Genomic DNA, 21260 nt, shown 5'->3' on the forward strand with positions numbered 1-21260 from the left:
TACAGCAGCCCAGAATATTTGTCACAGGTCCCACTGCAAATGTCTTGTTATACCTTGTGGGTAACTTTGAGCAAGAGTATGTATTGCCAAACGTCCTGTTAGCAATTCCACACAAGAACAACTGAATGTGCATTATTTAATCTCAGGTAAATTGTACAGGTCCTAGAGGCAGAAGAAAGTCAACACTCAGGACACACAGAGCAGACAGCAGGCAACTGCCACAGAGCCAGAAATAACAGAGCCTAAATAAAAGAAACAGCTTCAAGAGGTAGCTTTGCTGAGCACTGAGAAGATATGCACCTACAATAAAAGCCTTGAAGTACTTCCTTCCCAGAAAAGGATTCAGATTTGTAATTAGTAAAATACCAGTATCTCTGAAAAGAGAGGCACAACAAATCAATAGTACTTTTCACAGCTGCAGTGTCTTCTGTGCACACGCAGAGCTAAGCCTCACATGAAAGTAAACAATTGAGTACCTGAGAAACAGAGACCTTCAGAAACGGATTTACATCCACAAAAGCAAACACTACATGGCTTAAGAGCAGTGAAGAGTACAATACTTCATACACCACTTTTAATCTACTTTAAACCATTAAATCCAATAGTTTTCTTCATCTTCTACAGAAATGATTAACTAGAAGGAACTCCTGTAGTCAAGGGCAGCAAAATTTCAAAAATTCGTTTGTTAATTCATATTGTATTCCTAGAGTATAATGTCATAACCAACCTCCTCATAGGTTTGTTCCATTCCACATTTACCTGTATAGAATTAGCTTCATCTTCTGAAAAGTTCAAACAGAAGTCTTGGTACTTTCCAAAAATACCTGAACACTTTCTGTATTTTCGAACCCTCAATTTTGTGCAAAAGTTAATGAGCTTTGTATACCTATTTTCCTCAAAACTAAGTGAAGGAAAGCCAAGATGGCATACTGATATTGACAAATCAAAACAGATACTGATGGGACTTTTAGCTGTGCAGACCATCATAGGCCAGGTTTGTTCCAGCTTAATTCCTAAGCAATAGGCACTGCCTATGCTGCACAGCCACAGAAATAACCCACGAGGATTACATTCCTCATCTGTCAGAAGCAAAACATTCCATACCTCTTCAAACAGTTTAGGGAAATAGATCCATAAGAATTCACACCTCATTGTTTAAATTCACACTTGGAGCAGGAACATTTATATAAACTTATTTTCAACTTCATAATTGTCATAACACAATTCAGAGAACAGAGGACAAATTAAGAGTTTTATACAAAACTAATTCGCTATAAAAGTAACTCCCAATTTGTAATTAAGGAGTGCATAGACATTTGGTAAGATTAAAGTATTTTCAAGTTAAGAATAGACAATTTTCTTACACCATTAGTGTTCTTTGTTTATATTTATTACATATGACTTATCTTTTGCTAACACAAAAAATATATCTATAAGGCTGTTTACACAAAGTTAATTTAGTAACTACTAGGATTCTGCTGGGTTTTGATACATTTAGCTTCTTGTGAGACTTAAGAGTTATCTTAAGAACGGTAAGATAAAATATGATTTTTAAAAAAATACTACCCAGTTTTCCCCCATATGAGGAATTCAGTATATCACTAACTTGTTTTAAATGAGTTATAATGTAATTCAGAACCTGCTGAGGTTTTACATATGAGCAAAACTACTTTATTCATTGTCTACAAGCTACATCTACATTCAGCTCAGAAGGATTGCTGTAGCTTCCATGGACAAGTCTGGGCTGGCTTACACCTATCCAGCTTGGTAACAGCTCAACCACAGCTCAGAGAAGTGACCCAAACTGAGGTTTTATAGCCCCATCTCTTGTGTCTCCTTCCCTGAGCACTGTGCAACTTTTACAATAGCTTTGAACTAGGCAGACTGACAGTTTTACAGACAACTTGGGCATATTTATGGAAACTTCAGTCACATTTCTGACAATGAATAAAGTTTATCATCTCAGAACTTTTCTTTTAAACTCTGATTGACAGCTCCCATCCTGTACCGAGACTCTTAAAGGCACAAGGCTGATCTTGCACTTGGGTTCCTTAAATCACTTAAGAGAACTGCATGGGCATTGCTTAATATAGAATATGTAAAAAGAAGTCATCCTTAACAGCGATGGTTTGAACTAACCCATTTCACTGTGCACTTAGATGGACACGAAAAGCTTACACAATTATGGAACCACAATGGTGGCAACAGTGACAACTTATCAATTGCACTTGCCCTTGTGCAATACTTGATAGAAGAGTTTTGTGGGGTTCCCTGCCCTCCCCCGCCAATAATGAGGCACTAGGAAAAATATTTACCTAACAAAACTTTTCAACCTTTTCACTCATAGAGCTTTGATTTTGAAGTAATTTAAAACTGGTGAAAGTGTGCTGCTGTTTCTTTAGTGCTGAACCATCAGTCATTAGAATAAATAAGTGCTGAACCATCACTTATTAGAATAAATCATTCTGTGTACTTGCTGACAAATAAGAGTTCATTTGTTTCAGCTCAGCACAGAAACTCAGCTGAGCCCAACTCAGTTACACAAACCAGCCATCATTTCACATTATTTTCCTCTTTGCTCTAACTTTCTCCTTATAAAAGTTTTTAAGAAATAAATTGATCTCTTTTCAGCAGGTCCTTTATGAAAACGTCATTTTGAATAAACAGTAAAAAGTTCAATAAGGTATTGCACATAGGTCTTTTCAAGAGCATTTCACACTAGCCAACAAACTGCTGAAACCTGCTGTGTTGTGTTGCCCTCTTCAGGCTGACAGCACTTAAGATTTTCTAGTTCTGCTTGATGAGTCATTAAATTTCACCTTCTTTCATAAAAAATTTTCAGCTTTTATGTTTCGAGTAGCAGCTAACTTGACCCATATTCCAACAGTGCTTCAAGTATTTTTGGTCTAATATCCTAAAGAAATAAACTTTACTTTTGGCCTCTATGTCTCCCTAATTTAAATACTAATCTTGGGGATTATCAAAATATTAGCTAGTGTTTGAAAAGATGAGTAGAAGTCCAACTTCAGCACTGGAAAGCAAGCCTCGTGACAAGAGGCTTAAAGAGCTCAATTGATACAGCTTACTCAAGAAAACTGAAGCTCCTGAAATCACTCCCTAAGTGAACCTGGGAGGTCAGAAGGTCTGATGACTTTAAAGTGGTGTAAGGTAAAACAGAATCTAGAAACTGGAGCTGAAGTCAGCCAAATTCAGCCTTGAAATGCAATGAACACTTTTCAACCAAAAAAATAAATAAGTGAAATAATCTACTAACATGGGGTGGATTCATTATTACTTGAAAACTCTACAGGTGGACACAGTATCTTTCCAAACAATCTGTTTTGATCAGTCTTTGAACAGCTGCCATGGACCAAATTGTGCTGCTGATTTGCATACTTGCAATGGGGTTTGCAATTGCTCTGCCAATTAATGTGGCAATATGGATAAAACAGTTTTCAACTGCTTGGAAACAGCCAGGCTTGAGCTTCTGATTCATTTATTGAGACAGATATTATTATTGTCTTTAAATATTTCCTTTTCCACTCCTGCTTTGCTATATTTAGAGGACAGGTCATAGTAAATGTTAAAATCTATTTAGACATCTCAATACTGCAACTCTGACAGAAAGAACAAAGTGTTGGATTTAAGTGGCATACTGAGTACAAAGAATTTCACTCATGTTCCTAAGAAAGGTAAACATCACAAGAATTTGTGATTGTTGTGACTTAATCATACAGGACTTATGATAGGAAAAGCATGTTCAAAGCTAAGGCCTACTATGCAATTATGCAATACAATTAATAAGATAATCAAACCCTTAGAAAACAGAAGTCAAGGAAATACTCATTCCAGTACCATGGCATTTCCCAGTACCCAAATAAAGGAACAAATGAACAAATCATCCCAGGTCATCCCCTTTTGGGCTGATAAACACGTAACAGCCAGCCTGCCCCAAGGCCATTGTGATTCGAGAAAAACTCTAGAACTTGTCATGAAGAGTTTTCATGCATTTTCATTCACACACTTTTGTAATTTTATTCTCAAAAAAGAAATGCTACATACAGCTTTAAATCCTATATATCCATAGGGCAGACTCCAGAGGAAAGGAGGAAGAGTGACAGGGACAGAGCAAGCAAAAGCAAGTGGGTGAGCATGACATGGGGAGAGAGCAAGATACCAAAACTGGGGTATGAGTGCAGACTAAGTGCACAACAACTGAGCCTCGGAGTGCACCCAGCTGCAGGTGAGACAGCAGGCAATGTCAGGGCAGTCTCTATCAGCATGTAGAAACTCCTCTCCAGTGCATGACCAACATGCCCCGTCACACTGCCTGGAGCCAAAGACTGATGACAACTTCCTGCCATCTATCAGCCATATAGTTTGTTCAATTAGACATGGCATCATCAGCTGGTCTTGTAAAGATGGGGCAAACTTCCGCAAGTCAAACCAACTCCAGTACTGGACAGAAAAAGCAACACTCTTTAATTGATAATATTCTCAAAACATTGCTATTATTTTACCTCTTGCTATCAAAAAACAAGTGAGAAAAACACTATATTCAACAGTACTATCGGACAAAAAGGCAAAAAAGCTTTTGTGCACCTGTCAACTGAAGACACAACAGATTACACCTCTGAGTGATGAAGTGGGGAACTTTTTTTTTGACACATCGAAGTAAAAGTGTAAAAAAAATATAAACACTATTTTTACACTGTCTCTGGCAGAAAAAGTTTCCACCTATGTCAAGGGTTCATCTGGTGCAAGTTCCATACGACACAATTAATAAAATATGACAGCTGGCAATAAAACCTCCAAAATATCTCAGCTAACTTTTACAACTGCACACAAGTTGGACCTTAGTGATTCTCAGCCTTTTTCTTCATCGTCTACAGTACATTCCAGAATTCTGATCCAATCTTAGCTGCTCAGCATAGAAGAAGAGGTGCTGGACAAGTATTTTTTAAATTACCTGTGGTTAGTTTAGTTCTGACTTACCAAAGTATGATGTTCGTATTTTTGCCATCTCTTTCTCCCACACACTCCATCAGATTTGGTCACCACAGGAGATATGATTCATATTACTCTTTAGAAATGTATTTTAATAGACTAGCTTTACAATTGAAAGAGCTTTTGAGTTTTAAAATAATCAATCCTTCAGAGAAAAACATATCAGATCACTCTATTGTGCACATTTTTTCTGCAGCAACTTTGCAGAGTCACATTTAATTGGTGCTAGGACTGATTTTTTCTTAGTTGATACCATAATCTAGCACATTTCTTTGAAGGAAAACAAATTCATCAACACATACTGCCAAAACCCAATCTAAGTAGTTCCCTTCACAGAATTTCCTTCTAATAATTTCAGGTAATAGAAGGTATGGAGACTATGAGGAAGAACTCTCCTCACTGAAGGCAATGCCTAGTTATTTCCTTCCATCCACCTGTATATCCTTAGGTATCTACAAAAACACCATGAAAACACATAGGGAATAAACACCCACTGTAATATAGAGGCGAAATCAGGTGTTTATGTGGGTGTATATAAGCAACCAGTTAGAATGCAAATCTGACTTCTGCCAGCACTAGTGGAAATTAAATGCAATTGGGGTGTGGGTTAAATACATCTTAAGAACTCTTTTGAATCAGTTACTTCTGCATATGCAAGTCTGACACTAAGTACTGTAAAATTATGTTAAAACTGCAGGAATTAGCTCTTTGTTGGGAATTAAATTAAAATCTCACCCTTCCTAACACCTTCTGAAAATTCCTTTAAATACACAGAGCAGTAATCAGTACACAAACCAACAAACCAAAGGAAAAAGCTGCAAACACCTGCATCCATTTTTTTAAAAAGAGGAACATGACTGGAAATACTTAGAAATACTAAGAGCAGCATTACTGAAAATAATAGATACCAACCCTCTCAAAGGCTGTCTCGGCATCAGCTTTATCTGTCTTTGGTCTTCTAATCTAAGTTAGATATTTTGGGTTTAAACTAGAGCAAATGAGGGTTTCCAGTTCATAAGATAATGGGAATCAAGGTAAGCACTAGTGGCTAAAGGCATAGATATTACTGAATCAAATTTTTTATTTTTAATTCTAAAAAAAGCTTTACTAGATCAAACAGTGTGGTATCACAGAAAACTTCCCTCAAACCTAGGGACTGCAACCTATTCAGACAGCAAAACCTCCATTTCACGAACCCACTTAACGTGATCTCTATGAAAAGACTTATAAAAACCCCAACCCTATCAGAGGAGAAGAAAACAACTTAATCACCAACCAAACAAAATGCTGTGAGTACTACTTCTCCTGATACATACTTTTTGGTACTTATACAAACTTTGCCATCTGCTATGATCTCTGACAAAATAACTGACTTCCGTTCCCAATCTAAGGTTTCACTATGACAGTAAATGTCTTACATCTAACATTAAAAGCTACTTCAATCCCACTGCAAGACTGTATAGGTTTCTATGGCCATTATAACCTGCTATAAAGTAGTATCAGACTATTAAAACATTCCATCAGAGCACAACTGTTTAATCTACAGAGAGGCTTCATGAATTTTGTATAAGCTTTTCACCATATGTAATTACAAACTTCACTGTGACCATAATGCTATAAAAACTAAGAGGATGTAAAAAAATCGTGAGGATTTCAAGGAATAGATCTCCAAATAAACTGCTGAGGAAAACGGAGCTCTAGTGTACTAAAACAGAGAACCCCCAGACATTCAAAACTTGTTTTGGACTGTGAAGTATACAATCAGAAGACAAAGGTAAGAACCACATGCAAGACCTATGCCATTACTTTCACCTTATAATACCAACAAGAAAAAAAAAACCTACATGGTGGTTGAGGGAAAAGTCTTGCTCCTGAAGTGTTTGACTTAGATCTTTCAGAGGGCATTTTGCATCCAAAGCAGTCTTCATAGTTAGCAGTTATTTTTAATAACCAGGGAACTACAGGCCTGTAAGCCTGACCTTGGTGCTGGGCAAAATCATGGAAGACATCATCCTGAGTGTGATCACCCAGCACACGCAGGGCAAGCAGGGGAGCAAGCCCAAACAACATGGATTTATGAAAGGAAGATCATGCTTGACCAAGCTGATCTCCTTTCATGACAAAGTGACCTGCTTAGTGGATGAAGTTTATCTGGACTTCAGCAAGGTGTCTGACACTGTCTCCCACAGCATACTTCTAGAAAAACTAGCTGCTTGTGGCTTGGATGAGTGGACTCTTTGATGGGAAAAGAACTGGGTAGCTGGCCTGGCCCAGAGAGCTGTGGTTAACAGAACTAAATCCAAATGGCAGCCAGTCACTAGTAGTGACCCCAGGGCTCAGTGGGCTGAGGACAACTGCATGAGGTTCAATAAGGCTCAGTGCTGGTCCTGCACTTGAGACACAGCAATCCCAGGCAGCACTAGAGGCTGGAGGAAAAGTGGCTTAAGAGGTGTTCATCAGAAAGGGACTAGTGGACAGCAACTCAATATGAGCCAAGTGTGCACAGGTGGCCAAGGCAGCAGTATGACAAGCAGGACTAGGGCAGTGACCATCCCCCTGTACTCAGCACTGGTGAGTACAACACTCACACCTTGAGAGTTGTGTTCAGTTTTGGGCCCTTCAATTAAAAAAGGCCATTGAGGCACTGGAGTGAGTCCAGCAAAGGGCAATGAGGCTCAGAAAAGGTCCTAAAACACATGTCCTGTGAGGAAGGGTTGAGGGAGTTTGGTCTGTTCAGCCTTGAGAAGAGGCAGCTCAGGGGTGACCTCATGGCTCTCTACAACTCCCTGACAGGGGCTGGAGAGAGGTGTGGGATGGTCTGTCCTGCCATGGCTGCAGGGAGAGGACTAGAGGGAATGGCCATGAGCTGAGACAGGGGAGAGTCAGATTAGATGTTAGGAGAACTGTTTTCCCTGTTCGGGTGTTCAGGCACTGGAATAGATTGCCCATGGAGGTGTTGGAGTCACCATCCCTGGAAGTGTTTAAGAGGCATCTGGATCTGGCACTGGAGGATTTGGTTTAGAGTTTGGGAGTTACAGCAGAGTGGCAGGTTAATGCTTGATGATTTTAAAGGTCTCCTCCAACCTCGATGATTCTATGAACAGAAATAGCTTGCATTTTTTTTAAAAACAGACAAACAAACAAACATCATCTATACCAGCCTTAGCACATTCTCAAGATAATTACAATATTACAAGATAATAAAAGGCAATTACCTATTAGAATAAAACCAGTCTATTTTGTCTGTTAATTCATACAGCTCAAGGGGCCAGCAAATATAAGCATACAAAGTTTTACCATAATCTTAGAAAAGGGGAACATTTATTTCTTAAAACAGATTATGACACCTCAGTGGAAGAGTTTGGTAAAAGTGGCTTTATTTCACTGTCTCCTACCTGATAAATTCTAAATGGGATGTATCGAAATCCATTATCTTCCGGAGGATACTCCATGAGTTTTCGATTTATTGCCCAAAACTGCTCAAATTTATCTGTGAAGGTAAAATTAGACTTTGTTAATAACATACTGGTTTTGTCTGAACAAATAACGTAACTGAGACATGACTAGAATAACATGCAAACTTTTCTTATGGAAGTTTCACTTGTATGCATTTATGTTCCCCACATTTCTCTTGCCTATTTAGCTTGAAGCCAAACGTAGGTCATCTGTATTTTCATATGAAAACAGTGATGTGGCAGGTTATTGAGGTGAAAGAGAAAGCAACTTGAATTCATATCTTATCTCCCTCTGTTAAGGAAATACTGGGCCATAAATTATGGATTTCATTACCTCAATTAACAGCGCCTGTTTATCCACTCCCTGCTGCTACTGGTTCACACTGTCTCACAGTTTGCTAAAAACACCTAATTGTTCTTAACTATAGATGATCAATAGGGGTAAAGTATAGCAAAATTAAAGGAGAGGAAAAAACTTTTTGAGAGGTTTACATTTGGATATGTAAATATTAAAATAATCTGCAACAATGTATGATATAATCAGAAAATATATTGCCAGATTCATGGTACAACCTGAAAATAAAAGTTTATGCTTGAAACACATTCTTGTCATTATTCAGGTAACTAAGTTTAGTAAAATAGCCCAAAGCAGCACAGTATTTCACCCTGTTCAGACACTGCAAGAACTGAAGAGTTTATTACATTCAAAATGAAGTAAGGATTGCATAGGTCTAAGAATAATAAGGGCTTTTATACAGGCAAATCAATTATTCAAATCAAGCAAACGACAAATAACTAAAGTGATGAAAGGAGCTCAGATGAAAAAGCTGGTCCTAGCCTTACTGGAGAAGGCAGTTTTAGAAGGGGAAGAGCAAGGGATGAATTTCCTTATTTGCCCCAACGCTCCAAGACACGAAACACAGTGATGTTTCTTCAGAAGGAACACAGTGTCTCCCATTTTCCCACCACAGCACAATGTCCAGCTAGGTCTCAAGATGCTGGGCTGTCCACCCATTACAGAACTGAGCCCCCATGAAGCAAGGTGAAATTCAGAAATCTATTCACAGGACAAAGGTTCTTCTTCCTTCCCACACTGCTGATAACAATTAAATCAATTGCAGAAAACAGGAGGAGTTTGAGATTTGCTGCACTCCAGCAGGCATCACTGTCAGAGCACTAAAAGACACAGGTTAACACACATTGCAGGCTTTGTAACACTTGGCTCTTCCTGACTAAATGTTAAGACTAAGCAGGAATTTCCAAGAAACTGTCAACAAACTCCTGCCAGGTATTCTGCAGAAGCGTTTCTGATACTTATCTCAGAAAGTACTTCCACACCCTTGTTTCTTGATTAGCAGCAAGTGCCTCTTGACAGGCACTTACCTGAGCTGCAGTCAGCAGCACCGCAGGCACCTGCCCTAGCTCAGGAGCTGCCTGGATGCAGGGAGTGAGCTCCATGGGCTGGGAAGCTCAGGAGGTGACAGTGACAACCCTGGAGCAGACTGTACTCAAGCGATCCTGCACTTGGGACCCCCAGCCTACAGAGTAAAGGTTTATACCAGGAATGACTGCCTCCTCCTCCTCAGGAATGCTGTCAGTGGAAGGTGAAGGTTTAGCATGCTTCCTTCATCCTTGGGCACAGCATTGAGGGTGTCTCAGCTTTCACTACAGATGTGTGGACAGGCGTCCTAGAGCAGGCATTGATGAATTTGTACTTTAATTACCACCTCTGACTATAAACTCAGTTGATAAAACTATTATGGTGATACACAACACAAAACAAACGAGATCTCCTTAAGCCAGTGAGCTTCAGCAGACTCAAAGAAGATATCTACATGCACGGACACTTCCTACTTGAACAGAAATAAACATTAACTTCATTAACTTGTTTAATGCTCATATTACAGTAATTAGGAAAGTTGGCTGAACAGCTTGCTGTCCTCAAACTTCAACAGAGATGAGGAACACATCTCATGGATCAGAAGCACAAGAAATTATGAACAAATAACAGACTTATAAAAGAAGATTAAGGTTATTGATCCTCATGGCACATATGGCAAACAAGTGAGCCTCTGAAGGACAAAAAAAAAAGTTAAACAGTGATAATGTACAGTTAACTCACTTCTGTTCTTCATTCCAGCTTCCTTACCTCCCAGAAAACATGCAGGTAATCTTATTTAAGGCAGGCAAATTTACAAATTTCTATTTCTCAGATTATTCTCTGAACACTCAGAAAATGCTTAAGACAATCTCTTGTTTAAATTACTAATATTTTGTGCAGTTTCCAACTATAATAGCAATAAATCTGCAACAACTGAATGATGAACTTGTTGCATTTCATAATCAAGTATGTTCTGTCAACCCACCCGATTTCCCAGGAATTAAAAACTTTCCAGCAAATTAGCTAGGCATAATGGAGATACCTTAAGAGAGATATCAGATATCTTAAGACAGATCTCCACCATGTGTACAGCACCATCTGAAGGCCTCTAAGTGAATTCAGCCTCATAAACTTAAATTGCTGCGCTCCAAATATCTTTCCAGGGCTACAGTATAATTCAGCCTCATAAACTTAAAGTGCTGCCCTCCAAATATCTTTCCAGGGCTACAGTATTTTTACTACAAGAAACTGCATTGGGTGTAAGAAATCTAAGACAAATTTTTAAAGCAAACAGCAGAAAAAGGCTCCCCAGTTTGCACACTACATATACGACCTGCCAAGAGCTTTTATTAGCAGTCAGAGCATTGGCTGAATGCCACAATCCTAAAGCTCCAAAAATGCAAAATCCAAAAATAACTGCTTTTCACAGAATCCTTAAGACTCAAAGCTTAAAATAAACAACCAACCCCCAACACTGCCCAACATCCTTCCCCAATCCCCTTGAAAATATAAGTGAATGGATTCATCATTCTCCCACTTTGGGGTGTCAGTATTCCCTATTTATGCAAAACAGACTTAGGGAAGCTATTAATGCCACAATGAGCTATAAGAACTAATTAGTTTGCTGGCTAGACAGGACTTAAAGACAAAGCGCTGGCCAGAACTTTGACAACTGAAACAAAACTGAGCTTTCATCAAGCCAGTAAACAAGGAAGAGTTCTCTACCTATCAGCAAAGGCACTTCACACACTCATCTTCCTCCCTGTGAAAAGCTTTTGCAGTCTGTATGATATCTAAACTGCTGCAATAGTCAAATCTCATTACTTTTGTTTTCCACAATCCATCTGTTTTTAAGAAAGTGCTTGACCGAAGTGTTAGAGAGTTTCTGTATTAGCAAAAACCAGTACTTGCAAAAGGCAGATGTTCATATCTGAATAACAATACTTGAAGTAATGACAATAACATTTGAACAGAAGTGAGATTAGTGACAAGTTTCATATGACTCTACTAACCATATTTCTTAAACAAGAGAAGATGGTTGCTATATAACTGAGATACAAAACCTGTGCTCTTTGTATTTTATCAAAGATCAGAAACTTACTAATAACTGAGGACAGATCCAGTTGAAAAATGTATCAGCTAAGCCACGTGTATTTATATATATTCATTTATTAGAAATGCAGTCACTGAATGCCCAAACACCACACCGACACTACCCTTGAGTACTAGAGCTGCACAGAATCTAAGGAGAGCTTTAAAAATAATCTATTTAAATAATTAGAAAAAGTATGAGCTGGCAAAACTACAAAGACAACATCATCCATGACAATAATCTCAGTACACAAATTCATTAAGCAGCAAATTGAACCTCATACATAAATTTACAGAGTGCTACATGATGCATTTAGGGTTCAGAAACCTATCAGTGTTTATGACTTGAAACTGCACATTAAACCAGTTAAACAAATTACTGTTACAGGGAAACTCTACTGAGAATTGTTGTTTCCTCCATTAAGTAAGACTGAAGATCCTGTAGCAGTCATGGAAATTAATCCAACTTTGTAACTGTTATATTAAAAAGTTGTTGGTAATTCCAGTCAGGGTTTGTAACTGCTGACTGAAACTTTTACTACTGAGCAGTGTAAACTAAGGATCAGTCCAGGCTGAAATTTTGAAGCTGGGTCTCTTTTTCAGGCCGAGACCTAGGGGTAATGTTCTTCAGACAACCTGAAAAATTAGTCTCACTCCTGCTAGCCTCCTACAGCCTTTTTCTGAAACTCAAGTGCTGTCACACTTCAAACGACTTGAAATTTCACATGGATCTTGATGTTAGACACGTCTCTCCCACCCACCTGACACTACAAAAATGGTAACCAGGATGGATCACAGAGAGGGTAAAGAGCACTGCTCCAGTGTTTGCAATAAACAACATGCATTTCAGTGCACATAGCTTTAAATCAGCATACACAAACAATAGGGGCAATTATCACAGAATGTAAAATTACATCTACAAGTAAACTGCAGTAAGACATGCTCCTAACAGAGTACAGGCAGTTAAACTGGAGTTCCCACTGTAGTACAGAGGGTAAAAAAAACTAAAACAACCCACCCTAATCCTTAAACTTACCTAAAATACTTTAATAAGGAATTATTTTGTATCTATATTTGACAGAGATGCAACAGCTATCGAAGTACTGACTGCAGAACTGGCTTTATTTCAAGGCAGCTGTGGAGAGGGTTTAAGTAACAGAAAATGCATAAATGAGGGAAAGATTGTTTAAATTCAGAATGGAAAAGTAATTCATAGCTTTTATATTTCAATATCTTCCTAGAAAGTCAGAAATTGTTTAAATTCAGAATGGAAATGGTAATTCATAGCTTTTGTATTTCAATATCTTCCTAGAAAGTCAGAAAGGAATAAATATAGCTCTTGGGGTAGCATATCTGCACAATTTTGTCTGGACTATTCGTGATTTCTCCTTAAAACAATTTAGTGGTTTAAATTTGTTAAAAAAGTTTGCAAACAAATTGTATCTCCAGCTCTATGCAAGCAATACCAACTTGCAACTTGCATAAAAATGCATCCAATCCTTTAAAAACACATTAAAAATGCCTGTTCTTACTGGTTCATCACTGTCTTACCAACCATATGAACCACAGAAGGACTTGGGCAGAACCACCCACAGGTCCAATCCTTTAAAAACACAAAACTTGCCTGTTCTTACTGGTTTATCACTGTCTACCACCAACCATATGAACCAAAGAAGGACTTGGGCAGAACCACCCACAGCAGACTAAAGACACTCCATATGAAGTATAAGAACCACAGAAAACCTTTAGTTTAGAAGTACCTTTGGAGGTGAAGCTTTGGAATAACAGCTACAGATGCAACCCAAGAAGTAAGGGGGGATCCCTCCCCTAATACTATACAACTAGGTTTGAGATCAGTGTATTTAACACCTTTACTTTTATGCTGTAATTTATCCATTACTTTTTATAGCAAAGTAGGGTTCTGAAGATAAAGAAATGAGTATGTTGCTTAAGTTTTGCAGGTTAACAAAACAGTTTGAAAACCGTGTAAGAAACCAGCATCTCATTCTTCAGATTATCTATCAGATCCAAAAAGGCCTTTTCCCCCTCCCTTCTTTTAATATCTACAAGGGAGGCATATCTTACCAACACTCTTTTCACTTATTAAACGTACTCACAAACAAGAAGTTTCACTTTAAGTACACTGTTTCCTTAATAGCACCTCCCTTCATTTCTAGGTCATCAGTTTACCTGGAAAAGGTTCAGGGGAAGAAAATCATCAAGATGGACTATGCTCTTTCCTTTATTCAAACATGAAAATCCTACAAAATGTAAACTTTCTGTGCGATTGAAAAGCAGGTGATCTCAGTAAGTATTGTCAGTTAAGCTAAAAAGAAAGCTCTGATGACACATGAGAAAGTGTAATCTGTTTTTGAAACACACAACATACAGCTTGTGTGGGAATAGAGCTGCAGGGCTTGTTATAGACTTCCCTAAGCCAAAGGGAAAAGGACTCCTGACAATTCTATCCACGCTCCAGCTCTGCTCCAAGTCTAGATAGCCTTGATATTTTGATTTCTTCATCTCAAATTATGCTCTTTTTATATACAGAGCAGCATAACTACATAACTTACTAACCTACTTTGCTTTCCCTGTACCATGTTTTTTCTAAAATAAAACCTTTCTTAAAAGTTAAGGAAACTTTTTATTAATGTATCTGGTCAAATTCAGGAGTTTACTAGCAGAAAGTAATTTAGAAGCATAACAAACTGCAAAAAACCCACCAAAACTCTCAACAACTAAAGCAAGTTAATATTAAAAGTGAAGTTCGTTTTTCAGAGATAGTTTACTTTGAATTTTAGTTATATCTCACACATCTTTCCAGAAATGACATATTTTGAGGGCGACGGGAGGAAGGAAAGCAGGAGGCAGTGAAAAGACCTCCAAATATGCTCCCTCAGAGTGTAATGGTTTTCATCAGACACATGCACATCTAACAAGATGACAAAACCACTATGAAGTATCTACCTCTGCCTATCTATCTCTAGACAACCTCCTCTCCTGGCAGAGACTGCAGTATAAAGGAGGATGTGAATGTTGTGTTACCTTTAGCTTTCCTTCCTTCTCTGCCTTCATAAAGTTCATGCACTTGAGGCCACTGGTTCTGACTGGCCTCAGACACATCAGCCCTGCTCTGTTCCCTTGCTGAGAGCAGCGAAAGCCAACGGGGGAACGTAGGCCATCAACTCTCCACCTCTGCACTTCGACAGAGGGCAGCTCTGCACGTAGGCACCAGGCCAGCCCAGAAGAGCAACAAAGCAAAACCCAGTGGTGTCAGGGGATGGCAGTTCAGACTCATGATACCGCACGCACACGGGTGGAGCATTGGCTTAGTCATTTCTGCAGAAAGGGTAACAAGCCAGTAAACACTGCAGACCTAACAGTGAAGTCTAGGTCACAATCCATTACCAGAAAAACCACCACAACCAACCAAACACCAAGCAAAACCCATCACCATGGCAAAAAATAATCCCTGGGAAGGCCTGCTCTGCTGCAGCTGGTTCCTTCTGCAGGTCCAGCCTGCCTGAGCCCAGCCCCAGCTCAGCACCAGAACAGCACTGGGCTGACTTTGTGCAGAGCTATTTGAACATGTCTACGCTGCACTCCCTTCAGCTCCAAAACATCTGCAGCCCCAATGTTGTGTGTGTATGCTATGCTACCTTGACCCCAAAATAAGCAGGTACTGACCCTAATGATAACGTGACTTGATGCATTTTGAGAAATGTTTAACTACCAGCCCAGGAAGGTCATGATTTTTAAAAAATCCTTTTAACCAACACACCATTTTCCAAGCTCAAAAGAATTATTTAATCTTTCTTCACAGTCAACCAAATCTCCACAGACAGAACATGGAAGGAAATCCCACTTTTAGTAGCACTACAGGAAAGAATAAAAGATGGCTTTGTGATTTAAAAACCAATGGCTTGTTAATTAATTCTCCTGATAAATTTCTGAAGATTTTTCCAAGCACATATTGCGAAAATTACATTTCAAATGATCAGTTTAGATTACAGAGATCTGCTCAGCTACCAAAGCATGTTCACCATGAGGTGAAGAACAGCATTGCTTCCATCAGTTCTCTATGAAGAGGAGAAACACACCTACTAAACCTGGGCCATGTGTACACAGCACAAGAGATGAGGATATTATATGATATTATTTCTTTTTGGCAGTTCAAACATTTCTAAACAGGGATGTAACAATCCACAAGAAACACACCTTCTGCCTCTCAAAAGCCCAAGAACAGTTTAGATAAAATTTAGAACTAAATGCAAGATAACACAGGCCTGATCCTGTCAGTAACACAAGAAAGAGACCACATGCATTAAGGGATAAAATATTGTATATTCTGACTGCTTGCAGGATTTTTCTCCCTTTAATAAAAACAATTCAACAGGGCCACTTAACTTCTGGTAAGCCCAACAGCATGAATGAGCATTACATTCTTTTTCCATAATATTTTCAGTAAAATAATGACTTCATTATATTTTATAATATATAAAAGAAGCTTTAAAATGCTTAGGAGTTTTTACTGTTTATTTCCCTCACTCATGTATCAGAAATACCAAGTCTAGTCTTCACTGGTTATAAATGATGCCTATGAAAATTTCAGGGTACGGTTGCTTATGTTGCTCCACAACTGATGAAAAGCAGATGTGCTGAATCTAAACTCCCTCCTTTATCAGAACCATTATATACTGAAGTTGCAGATATTAATTCTTTGAACCATGCAAAAAAAAATACAGCTCTCCCCTCCCAAATCAGCTGAGATTTCGTTTGTTTGATCCTGAATCACCAGTAGGCCCACAGAGTCTGACTGTTTCAAAGCTGAAAGCCTTTAATTTTTCCACACAAAAGGCAAGAAGAAAAAAACTCACCCACTTGAAAATCCTCTTTATCCATGATAAAAATGGCCATAACTCTATCAAAGTAAAACCAGTAGTAACATTTTCCATGGATTCTGACCAAAGAATTTTAACAGTTCTTACCAAGGAAGAAAGGTCAGTATAGCTATAGACTCTGCCTTTATCACTTCCCTACCACAGTCAGACATTGACAATGCTGGTCAAAATGTATCTGTCCCAAAGAAGTGTTCTAGCTAAGAAATATGGACAAAAATTGCCTAAATGAAGTCTGAAGAACAAGAAAAAATGCAGCAAAAGATAGAAAAGTATGTTTACTTTCCTGATTTGGTAGCATAAGAACAGAAAACCAGAAATGGTGGGAAGAGGGATGTAAAACTTATTATAAATACCGACCAGCTGTTGCCAGCACAAGATTTTCCCACAAATTCACTATTACAGCTCTTCCTTTAAAAGCCATCTACAGGCAACTGAAAAGTTTCACATGCTACCTATTCAAGTACTTGCTTCTCAGCAGAAATATTTATAGCAAATCATGCATTAACTGATAGTTACATTTCTCCAAACAAGCAAAATTGGATGGGGTTTTTTTCCATAAATGAGAGTTTAATACATATCCTGTAAGTATTGCAATCACTCATTAAACAAATAACACTCCCTATATTTAAGAAGTGAAGGAAATTGTTTGAAGTTTCACAGAAAAAAACCCAGCCTGCAGATGTATCTTTACTTACAAAGCAGTTATCACAAATGCTACTTTCTTTTCTTTTTTGTGGCCGTTCACTGTTTCACAAAGGGGTTTAAAATTATTACATCTCAAACGAAAGCCTATAAAAACATATTGAAAGATAAAACATGCTTAAAAAGAGTTTTCTTGGTTTCACAAGCTTTTCTTGTTTCTCTTTTATGAAGACTTGAGAAATTAAAATTAGCATTTGAAAGTATTCAAAAGATTTCTTAAACCTCTCATTTAGGTGTCAGATTCCACAGGTGCAATTTCTCATTAAGTACAGTGAAACCTTCTTGAAATTAACCTTGCCAGGCAACCTCTGCTCTTAACGTTATACAGCAAAACAGAAAACGTCTAGTTTCCTACAACTGAAGGCATTCTTAGACAAATAATCAACTAAAAGATACAGCCTAAGACAGGCATGGAAAAGACATGCTGAGTATCTGTCCTCTTACCTTACATATTGAGAGTATCAAGGGTCTGTAACTTCTGGCTAAGAAAAGAATCTTAACTCGTACTGTGAACATGCTGAGTATCTGTCCCCTTACCTTACATATTGAGAGTATCGAGGGTCTGTAACTTCTGGTTAAGAAAAGAATCTTAACTCGTACTGTGTCACTGTGTAGTCAACTCTCCTGTCATTATTAAACTCATTTTATTACTCATTATACTCACATTAGAGGTCTTTCAGTTTTAACTTTTAAAAGTATGATAAAAGTGTAACTCACATTAGAGGTCTTTAAGTTTTAACTTTTAAAAGTATGATAAAAAGAGCACATAAAGTGCAGTGCTGGGAACAGTTGAGCACTGGGACGAAGCAACAGAATTTCTTTTTGCAATAAAGCTAATAATTTTAAAAATAGAAACCAAAATTATGCTGGCACAGCATTTTGGTACTTGAACTCAACTGCTTGCAAGACAAATACTCTTACAGCAAAACACATTTTTTCCCCCCCAGAATTATTAAAATTGCAGTTTAAATTGACTTGTAATGATAAAGGCTTTGGAGAAACAACTACTTTTATACCAGTTCTGGTTTCCACTGGACCAGAACTCTTTATTTACTGCTAATTCACAAAAGTGAACATATTATCAGTCAATTTACTGACAAGTACCTAGACAAAATAATCTCTCAAAAAGTACTTTGAACTGAATGAGATAAAAAGCAATTTCTTTACTTGATAAATTTTGCAAGTATGTATGGCATCCCTCACGAGATAAAGTGCAATTTTTTTACTTGATAGATTTTGCAAGTATGTATGGCATCCCTCAAGATCTTCCCACTCAAATGGAAAATTAAAATAAACCCTCAATTTCTAACTCTCCCCCAATTAAATAAAAAATAGAAATCAGAGTGTCTATCTAATAAGCTCTCAAACTTCAAAACTGCTGCAGGAGTATCTCTACAGTGAAAGGCAGTGCCACTAAGCAACAATGAAACGAGGAAATCCCACACACTCACTAATATCCACATTAAACCCAAGCTGACTTGGAACCTCCTGGTCTAAAGCAAAGACATGGCTCAAACCTTCTTGCATTCAAAGGTTCTCCTGTTTCATTTAATTTTCCTTATAAATGTATGGGAAGATGTTTAATTCTAAGTGTTTAGTATTTCAGAGCTCAACATAGAATAAACATCTTCATTCCATAAAATAAATTCACTAGTGACAACAGAAACGAAAACTTCAGGAGATAAGAAAAATGCATCGGAAGTGCCAAGACCATCCAGACCAGAGAGCAGCTTCTGAAATACTTAGAAAACCTTTTCAACTTACAGGCCTCTAATAACCATGATAAAAGGAGGCACTAAGAACAAAATAAGTTTCATTTTGCACGACAATACAGATTTGTGCCACCTGTGCAAAGGAAGAACACTAATTATAAGATGCTGTTCTGAATTACTTTGCTGAGTTTTCAAGTCAATACTTACCTATGCAGAAACCTTTCTGAAAGCTGTGGTAACATCAGCAATAAAAAGATATTTTGGCAGAGAGAAAAGTAATATGATTCATCTACTGGGCAACCTTTTTGAAAGCTTGCCTGCACTGTTTACCAGTGACACAACCCTTAAGCTTTAGCTAGAGGAGACAATCTCATTTCTTTATGGTCCAAGATGGCTAATACTGAACACTTAAACCCCAGGTGTCTCCCAAATAAAGACCACGGGATGCACAAAGCACACCAGGCAATATTTAGCTATCTATTTTGATCTGCTGCTAGCTTTGGTTGTTAAAGCAGAGTCAAGACCCAATCTAGTTCCTTGAATAACTCGAGCCACCTTTGAATGCTCACCAAAATGACTTTTATTATTAAAAAAAAAAAACATAAAAAAACCAAACCACCAATGACTTTTATTATTTAAAAAAAAAACATAAAAAAACCAAACCAAAAAACGCTTTCTATGACATTAGACAAAAATTCTGTGAATGACATTTTATATCCTGTATCACAACTAAAATTTGAAGAAATTATTTATTAGCTTGCTAGACCTAAATACAATTAATACTTGATGTGTTGTATTTACCATTCTGTAACCCCATCCACATGACTTTTATTATTTAAAAAAAAAACATAAAAAAACCAAACCAAAAAACGCTTTCTATGACATTAGACAAAAATTCTGTGAATGACATTTTATATCCTGTATCACAACTAAAATTTGAAGAAATTATTTATTAGCTTGCTAGACCTAAATACAATTAATACTTGATGTGTTGTATTTACCATTCTGTAACCCCATCCACAGTTGCTTATGATCCTTTTTTTGCATCTCATTGATGACTTGACTTTTGTGCTTTAAAGCATCTGCTTCTTTTATACAAGCCATAAAATGAGCTTCAATCACATCCTTAGAATGGCAGTGTAGAAGATCCTTCTCTGGAAAATTCTACAAAGAGAAATGATAGATCAAGAGAAATAAATGCATCACATACCTTAGATGATGAAGCATAAATGATAATTTTAAACAGGCTTATATTTATGCAAAAGAAGCACACTGGAATCTACTACTTATGGAAGAATGTAACAACCATTCTCTTGCTCTGCTGACAAGAAAGGGAAAACCTTTCAGGAAAAATAAAAGTTGAACAGTTTTCTGTAAAGCCAGAATTTTAACATGTTTTCAAACAGATGCCCAAATCTCAGGCAACAAACAGGAGGAAAGAGGGAGAAGTGAGTGACAAGCACCTAATTTGTACTGACTCTCAGTAGTAGCTGATCACCCATTTCTAAGCAGGACCTTGAAAAATGTTTCCTCCAAGTAGAATCATTCACATATGTGAACTATTGCATATCTGCCACTTACAAACATTCTTCCTTAGAGATACTGGAAATCCTTGTCAGCTCCAGCTTTACCAATCCATGTGCCTATGGCCAACCTCTGTGACTTGACCCCTTGTGTTTGGTCAGAGCAGGCACACAGCACTCAGCACTGCAGCTGCCCAGTTACTGTTCCTCAGGTCACTCCTAACCCCTTGGAAAATGACAAGTACCTCACCCAATTCATTTATTATGGAATTATAGTAGTAAATCTCATTGAGGTACAAAAAAGATTTCTTTGGCAGTTAACTGATCAGAAGTCCAGCACTATAAAAGTATAAGTTGTGCTTGTTCTTACTCTAATTTTTCTTTCATCAACACTTACTGCCACATGCCATCATAACTCCAGCATTCATTACCACAAATCCACTGCCTCTAGCTGTCAGAAATTTTAAAACCCAGAGTATTTTATTCCC

General features: G+C 37.8%; 1 protein-coding gene across 1 annotated transcript in view; it reads right to left on the reverse strand.

The window, feature by feature from the left end:
- ATG5 (autophagy related 5) overlaps nucleotides 1-21260 on the reverse strand; it is a gene marked incomplete at its 5' end in the record, with an annotated part of 58394 nt that overhangs the window by 31041 nt on the left and 6093 nt on the right. Inside the window, 2 exons of the mRNA XM_009071723.1 lie at nucleotides 8403-8497; nucleotides 20251-20413. Of these exons, the coding sequence (XP_009069971.1) occupies nucleotides 8403-8497; nucleotides 20251-20413 (258 nt within the window). The remainder of the gene's footprint in view (nucleotides 1-8402; nucleotides 8498-20250; nucleotides 20414-21260) is intronic.

This window comes from Acanthisitta chloris, unplaced genomic scaffold (genome assembly GCF_000695815.1).
Source record: "Acanthisitta chloris isolate BGI_N310 unplaced genomic scaffold, ASM69581v1 scaffold6493, whole genome shotgun sequence".
In the NCBI taxonomy this organism is placed as follows: domain Eukaryota; kingdom Metazoa; phylum Chordata; class Aves; order Passeriformes; family Acanthisittidae; genus Acanthisitta; species Acanthisitta chloris.